This window comes from Neomonachus schauinslandi, chromosome 11, assembly GCF_002201575.2.
Source record: "Neomonachus schauinslandi chromosome 11, ASM220157v2, whole genome shotgun sequence".
NCBI lineage: Eukaryota > Metazoa > Chordata > Mammalia > Carnivora > Phocidae > Neomonachus > Neomonachus schauinslandi.
The window spans coordinates 10,202,029-10,209,945 of NC_058413.1; the positions used below are offsets into that span (position 1 = coordinate 10,202,029).

A 7,917-nucleotide genomic window follows, 5' to 3' on the forward strand; every position below is an offset into this window, starting at 1 on the left:
TCAGCTTCTCAGACCGCCTCTGCCACTGTGGGCTCACCAGGGAGGCTGAGCACGGGGTGTCTGCCGCATGGGGTCCTCGCCGGGGCCCCGTGGTGGGGACAGGAGGTGCGGGCAGTGAGTTTCGCACACTGCCTTTCAGCGCTGCCACCACCGACGAGGAGCGGCAACACCTCCAGGAGGTCGGTCTCTTCCACCTGGGCGAGTTCGTCAACGTCTTTTGCCACGGCTCCCTGGTCATGCAGAATCTGGGCGAGACGTCCACCCCCACCCAGGGCTCAGTGCTCTTCGGCACAGTCAACGGCATGATCGGTAAGGCTAGCCGCTGCAGGGTGCCCTCCCACGCAGGCCCCTTCCCTCAGCAGCATTCTGAGGGACAGGGGCGAGCAGCTGGACGCCGCCTTGGAGTTAACTGGCAGAGGTGCCACAAGCTCGTCCCGCCCCGCGCCGCTTTCCCCGGCTGCCCTTGGTAGAGGCGGCTTGCTGTGGGCTCCGCGCTCCGCAGCTCTCTGCAGCTCCCGGCTCCCTTTGCTGCTTCAGGGCTGGTGACCTCACTGTCAGAGAGCTGGTACAACCTCCTGTTGGACATGCAGAATCGACTCAATAAAGTCATCAAGAGTGTGGGCAAGATCGAACACTCCTTATATCCTTCCCAGAGGCATGTCCCAGCACAGGTAGACCGCCGCGTTACCCTAGGCTGCCTCTGGAAACTGCGGTCCGTTCAGGAAATGTCTTGACTAGCTTCCTGTGGGGAACAGGCTTCTGTCCTGTTTTTTAAATATACTTTTTCTCATGGAAAAATTCAGACACGCTGGTAGAGAGAATCGTATAGTGAATCCCCGTGTACCGTCACCGAGCTTACTTGGTTCATCTTGGAAAGGTTCTTTTTTTTTTTTTTAAAGATTTTTGTTTTATTTATTCAATTGACAGAGACACACAGAGAGAGAGAGCATGAGCAGAGGGGGAGGGAGAAGCAGGCTCCCCGCTGAGCCAGGAGCCTGATGTGGGGCTTGATCCCAGGACCCCAGGATCATGACCTGAGCGAAAGGCAGATGCTTAACCATCTGAGCCACCCAGGTGCCCCTGGAAAGGTTCTTGAAATATGTCTGCCTGTGGTCTTTCTGGCCTTACACATCAAACGGGAAGTGTGGATGACCACGTTAGGAACATACTTTCAGAGATCTTGTTGGGGACAGCAGTGTCTGAGAACCCTTGTGAGAAAGGCTAGTGGAAGAAGAGGGGAAAAGTGAAGAAGCCGGAAAATCCAGAAGCCCAGGGATCAGCCCCCTGCCCCGGGACACCCAGGATCCAAGTATTGCTGGACATTTGCTTGTTCCAGGAGATGGAAAGGGTCCTCCCCAAGCAGGAGGTGGGAGGGCTCCTGCTCTCGCCTGGGAGGGAGGCGATGGGCTGATGTGTTGGCTCTGGTCCCACAAAGTCTCAGTTTATTCACCTGTGAAGGTCAAGGCTAGACTCAGGAGCATGGTTCTTCCTAGGCGTGCACATCTGACTACCTGGAGCACTTGTAGAAAATGTCCATATACGTCCAGGCTCTACGCTAATAAGGAGGGTCTGATCTGTAGTTTTTGTTTTTTGTTTTTTTTTTAAGATTTTATTTATTTGACAGAGCTACAGTGAGAAAGGGAACACAAGCAGGGGGAGTGGGAGAGGGAGAAGCAGGCTTCCCGCGGAGCAGGGAGCCTGATGTGGGGCTCGATCCCAGGACCCTGGGATCGTGACCTGAGCCGAAGGCAGACTCTTAACGACTGAGCCACCCAGGCGCCCCCTGATCTGTAGTTTTAAAAGCATTGTCTTGACGATCACCCCAGTTGAAAATCATTAGATTGGGTAATAATTCTGCCTAATGTCTTTCAGTTCCAAAGCTGTCTAAAAAGCAATGTGATTTTTAGTTGAAAATGTTTCCTGTTCTCATCCTGATGATTGATTGCTTTATTTTTTTTTTTTTTAAAGATTTCATTTATTTGACAGAGAGAGACACAGTGAGGGGACACAAGCAGGGGGAGTGGAAGAGGGAGAAGCAGGCTTCCCATGGAGCAGGGAGCCCGATGTGGGGCTCGATCCCAGGACCCTGGGATCGTGACCTGAGCCGAAGGCAGATGCTTAACGACTGAGCCACCCAGGTGCCCCTGATGATTGCTTTAGACTGTGGTCTGTGCAGAGGTGGGGGTGACCGAGAGTAAGGCTGTTTGCAGATACCGCACATTCCTTAACTCACCTGTCCACCTGGAGATCTTTTCATACTGAGCGAAAGACAGAACCAGCCACGGGCTTCATCGATGGAGACTTGATCGAGAGTTTCCTGGACATCAGCCGGCCCAAGATGCAGGAGGTTGTGGCAAACCTACAGGTGAGCTGTGCGATGTTTGGCCCTGGGCCTGTGACCCAAGTCCATGGCAGGGCCGGGCGTGCTGGAGAGCGTCGGAGCGCCGGGTGCTGCCCCCTCGATCCCCAAGTGCAGATGGCCCTTCCCCCGTGGGAAAGTGGAGTCTGAGGGCAGGGGATGTAGCTGAGGGGCATGGCACAGTACTAGGAACAACCCCTCCGCTGCAGCAGCGAGGGCGTGTTCGGGCATGTGAGGGATCTCTGGCAACCCAGACTGGAGGCACAGGGATCAGGTTAGGATCCTGCAGGGCAGAGAAGTTTCCACAGTGTGGAGTTTTGGGGTGTTGCTCCCTGGAGATGGTGCCTCTGGGGAACATCCTGGAAGGGGAGAGATGTATGCCAGATGGTGGCCTCCGAACCAGCTTTGCCATCAGTAGACCTTGCTGACTTGTGGCTTTCAGGAGAGGGGTGTGGGTTTCTGATGAGACCTTCCTCCTTGCCATGGCGGCAGGGGGGCCAGGTGCCCTCTTGCTGTGATTGTCCCCTTCCCCCCGCGAAGGAGAGTGCCCTTGGGGCCCTCACAGCCCTCCCCTTTCCTCCTTGCAGTATGATGATGGCAGCGGGATGAAGCGAGAGGCCACGGCAGATGACCTGATCAAGGTTGTGGAGGAGCTGACGCGGATCCATTAGCCCAGGGCTGGGAGCCCCTTTCCCAGGCCCTCCCGAAGGCTTTGCTCTCCTGCCCTGCTCCCCTCCCCCACCATTGTCTTCTCAGCCGTGGGAAGCCTTTCCCTAAGCCAGCTGTCCCAGAAGCCACAGTCTACCTGTGTGGAAATGGGGATTTCTTTGAACTAAAACCAGTTCACTGGAGACCTGGGAATGGGGTGAAGGTGGAATATTTTCTCCCTGGATTTTTACCAGTCCCAGAGGATTCCAACCATCACTTTGGACACCAAGGATTGATTGGTGTTGCCAGTTGTCCTCCTTCCAGGGAGGGATTTTGCAGCTCTTGGGCTGAAAGGAAGCTCTGTGCGTGTGCTGTGTGTGTGTGTGTGTGTGTGTGTGTGTGTCGCGCGCACGCGCGTGTGTCTCACACTCATGCGTTGTCCTCTGCTATCTTTTTATTTAGGTTGGGGGTGTGGGGATGCTGTGGGTAGGGGGGAAGAGGGGCGGGATGGGTTCATTGTCTCTGAAGTGAGAGCTTCCTTTTGCTTTCTCTGTTGCCTGAGAGCTTTGGGTCTGGAGGCCTGACCACCAGGCCATGAGCTGCCCGAGTCTGAAACCTGGAGATGGTGGGTGATACCCAAGCCGCCATAGCCTTTTTATCTCTGGGGAGCTGCCTTCTTCAGAGGGAAGGAGGTGGGGGGCCGTGAATTGGTTGTTAGTTTCTGAGTTTTACCAAATAAAGTAGAATCTAAGAAGAAAGATCCATTTGCCTCCGCTTTCCTTCCTGCTCCTCAGCTTCCCAGCATCCCAGTCACACGACGCCCAGTCCAGGCACAGCTGTCTCCCTCCTTAGGGCAGCGGCTGCTGCCACAGCTCCTCTCGAATAGTGAAATGAGCTCTGTGTCTTTCCTTTGCCATGTGGTCATTTTTGGTGGGATCCCAAGGATAACGGGTGTCAGGTTTTCAAAATTCAGTGGTCTTTGGGTGCTCTTGACTCTCTAGCCACCATGTGATTCCCAGTTGTCTCTGTTAGTAACCTGCTGAGCCTGGGAGTTGCTTGGGCTGCCTTTCCTGATCTCATTTTAGATGTGTGCACAGCGCCCGGCCAGCTAGCCCCCGGGGCGCTGCTCCTTGGCCAGGGCAAGTGGCTCCTCATGCACCTCCCAGCTTCCTGTTTCCACATGCCCTTTGGAGGCTGATTTTATTTCCTCTGGTTTAATCAAGTAAACCTTTGGCGCCTTTGGTTTGAAAATTCAGGAGTAGGACACATTTGGGGTTCACCCTTCTGTCCAGCAAACAGAGCCTGTCTTCTTTCAGCTCAGTGGGTCAGAGTGCCTGGGCCCACATTTCCACCAGTGATCCAGTGGGAATAAAGGCTGCTCTGTCCCAACTGTGGGGAGTAGGGTTGATCCTAGGCATATTGGCAGGCTCCTTTAAGACCAGCCTTTGATACAGTGTCAGGAAAATTGTGGTTTCAAGTTCAAACTGTGGTTTTGAGAGATTCTAGCTTAAAAGAGAAAGGGCAAGGAAGCATCTCTACTTTGGGGGTCTTCTGGAGTCCGTTTCCTTCCTTGGAGGCATTCCTTGTGTTTCATTACGGTTCTTTTCCCCTTCTTCTTCTGGGATTTCTGAGGGTGGGGGATAAGGGTCCTAAAGGGAAAAAATCATCAGCATCTCTCAAAAACCACAGTTTGAACTTGAAACTCAACACTGTGATTTGAATTCTTCAAGTCATGGTTTGAATTGAAAAGGCCTGCCCCCATGCCAGAGACGAGCTTTAATGGGGCAAGCAAGCAACGGTCTCCAGATGGTGATTGTTTTAAAATGTTAATCCTGGCTGGAGGATTGCCTATAAGGTGCTAAGATCAGAAAGAGAAGGTGGTGGGATGAATATTCTGGTGCTTTTTCGTGGTCTGACCTGCACCAGGGAGACCTGCTACATGGAGTAGAAGGTTATTACCAGTGGCTTCAGTCTTGACTTTGGGAGCCTTGGAGTCCTTGCAGTTTTTTGTTTGTTTTCTATGATCTTGGGTATATTCACTCAGGATTGAATTCCAGCAATCCTTTGGAAACTGACATTCTGCTGCCACACTCCCATATCCCCTCTTAAAAACCATTAATCACCTCTCCAGGGGTGAAAGGTTGCCCTTGGAGCTTTGCTGCAGCCAGCTGGAATGGCTCCTTTCCATGTAGGCGCTGATGAGCCACTCACTCCAGGCCTCTGCACGAATGGACCTTTGGGAGAATAATAGAAACACTGACTCATCACATGACCATTTGGAAGGGTCACAAGCCAGAGGCTGCCTTTTTGCAGCCAACAACAACTTGGATCCTCCACCCTCAGTGGAGGGTCCCTTTTGTTACGGAGAAGCCACAGGCCACAGAAGTGGGGAGGAAACACGGAGGAGCTGTAACCAGGGGATAAACCAGTCCTTGAAGATGAACAATATTAAGTTAGAATCTCTCAGAGCTCAAACTTTGAGAAGCCTCAAGGTCTAACAAAAAGCAAAAAGGAGCAAACACCAAGGGAAAGAAGCAAACATTCTAAAAGGAGCAAGGTGAATGCCATTAAGTCAAAAGGAACCATCAGGGGAAGGAAGGAAATGCCAGGGGCTATTTAGGGAGGTGTTTCTTTTGAAATTCACCAGTAGCAATTTGCTAAGTCTTAAATATCCTGAGTTTGTCTTGAGGGAAAATGAGGATTTTCTTCAAGGACAAAGTTGCATCTCAGCTATGCCCGCTGCTCACTGACCAGTCTGGAGCAAACCCTGCCGTAGTTCCCGGTGAGCCTGAGGCGGGGATGGGGTTGTTGGGGGGGGTGGGGGGAAGAGTAGCGGAGTTCAGGGAGGGGGTAGGCGGGGTGTGCTGGAGTGTGGGAGAGGATTGCCATGAGGAGGGACAGGTGTGTAAAAGGGAATTTTTGTCTAGCGTAATTGTGTTGAGCATTTGTGGGGGGCTTCTAGTATCAGGAAGGAGCACCTGTTTGACATTGAGTGGTGGCCTAGGTAGCAAAGATAAAGGGCAGTGGTGTGGTAGGTTTTGTGGGCTCAAGTGAAGGAAGGGCTTTGTGTTTATCCCTATTCTTGAATAAATCAAGGCTAGATTCTCAACAATGTGGACACGGAAACACTTTTTTTTGGATAAAGATTTTATTTATTCATTTGGCAGAGAGAGAGAGCGCACAAGCTGGGGAGGAGAGGGAGAAACAGGTTCCCCACTGAGCTGGGAGCCCGATGCGGGGCTCAATCCCAGGACCCTGGGATCATGACCTGAGCTGAAGGCAAATGCTTAACCCACTGAGCCACCCAGGTGCCCAAACACCGAAACACTTTTTTTTTTTTTTAATATTTATTTATTTGACAGAGATAGAGCTCAAGTAGGCAGAGTAGCAGGCAGAGGGAGAGAGAGAAGCAGACGCTCCACTGAGCAGGGAGCCCAACGCGGGGCTCGATCCCAGGACCCTGGGATCATGACCCAAGCTGAAGGCAGACGCCCAGCCGACTGAGCCACCCAGGTGCCCCTTGAAACACTTTTAAAGTAACAGTGAGGAATTCAGCATGAGCAGCGCAGGGAGAAAGTGAGCCTTTGTATGTTTAAGGCATAAAAGAAAGATTCTTTAGGAGCCTGAGCGTCCTTAGGACTCAGGATGGACATACGTATGAAAGTTGCACTCATGATAGAGTATTTTGGTGATCTACTTGCTGAGGATGTATTGCTTAAATTAGAAGATGGACCAAGACTAACAAGGTGAGATAATGGGCCTAAATCTGAACGTCTGGGAAAGCTCAAGCACACAGGTTCAGGTAGGGAGATTGCCTTAGTAAGCCGCATGTGTTTAGGAAACAACAGTAGCAACATAAAAGGGTGACAGCCAGAAACACCTCCAGTGGAGACTGTTATGAACCACCAGCATCATGCGTTTGCCAGAAAAACCAAGTCCTATTAGGCTGTGTTAATAAAAGTATGGTATCTGGAAGGAAGGAAGCTAGAGTCCAGACAGACCATTGTTGGCACCCCATGGTCATTTGTGGTCACCAGTGTAAAGGAGCTCCGTGACAGCCTAAGGTAGCCAGTGGGAGGGCAGCTGCAGAGGCAGAACCAAAGGAACTGGGGTTATTTAGCTGAGAAATAAAAGCACTTGCTGACAAATGTAGTTTTTCAAAACTGGCTTGGGCTGCCTTTTGACAGGTAGTGAGTTCCTTATCCTTGGAAGTGTTTAAGCAAGGATCTGGGTGCCTAGGGAGGACTCCTACACAAGGCAGAGGGTCATCCTTCCCGCTTCCTCCCACTGGATGATCCCGATTTTCCTCCACCTGCTCACCACTTCCCCGCCTCCCAGTCTCTGATTGTGACCTGGGGCAGCTGCAGAAGGGGCAAAGAGGAGCCTCTAGGTTCAAGACCCTCTAGTGCCCCCTGGCCAGGGGTGGATCCACTGACCCGCGCACCCAGGACCAGTGTGCAGACCTGCTGCTGGCAGGCGGGGAGCCAGCCTAGAACTGCCCAGCAACGAAATGACCCAGCATCCCACCTTCTCGGGACAACGCTGGCAACTCCGGCTCCACCGAGACCAGCAATTCCCCGGGCGCACAGCCTCCAGCACCAGCCTTGCTCCGGCAGTCTCCTTCCTCCCCCGGCCTCAGTCTGACGCCCACAGCCCTTCGCAGGAAGCCGACTCCCAAACCCGGGCAGGGGGCGTGGGCCGAGGCTGAAACCCCGCCCCCAGGGGTCCCTGATCTTTGCCCCCGCCTCGGGCTCCGCGCCTCCCCAAGAGGCCACCGGCCGGCGGGCGGCGCTACCTTTTGTGTGTTTCGCTCCGAGGTGCCAGAGACCCCCCCAGCCGTCCGCCGCGTCTCCTCGCGGCCCCCGGCCCCTCCTCTCGGAGTCCCCAGCCCCCCTGCTCCGCTCCGCGTG

General features: G+C 53.2%; 1 protein-coding gene across 4 annotated transcripts in view; it reads left to right on the top strand.

The window, feature by feature from the left end:
• The window catches only part of DDB1 (damage specific DNA binding protein 1), a 29,604-nt gene extending 25,839 nt beyond the window's left edge, over nt 1-3,765 (top strand). For 3 of the 4 annotated variants that reach the window (XM_021685457.1, XM_044919816.1, XM_044919817.1), the window contains exons 24-27: nt 140-309; nt 538-640; nt 2,242-2,365; nt 2,947-3,765. In XM_021685457.1, the coding sequence (XP_021541132.1) occupies nt 140-309; nt 538-640; nt 2,242-2,365; nt 2,947-3,030 (481 nt within the window). In that variant the 3' untranslated portion in view covers nt 3,031-3,765. The remainder of the gene's footprint in view (nt 1-139; nt 310-537; nt 641-2,241; nt 2,366-2,946) is intronic. The other variant, XM_044919818.1, reaches the window with a different exon arrangement.
• Nucleotides 3,766-7,917: the final 4,152 nt, after the last annotated feature.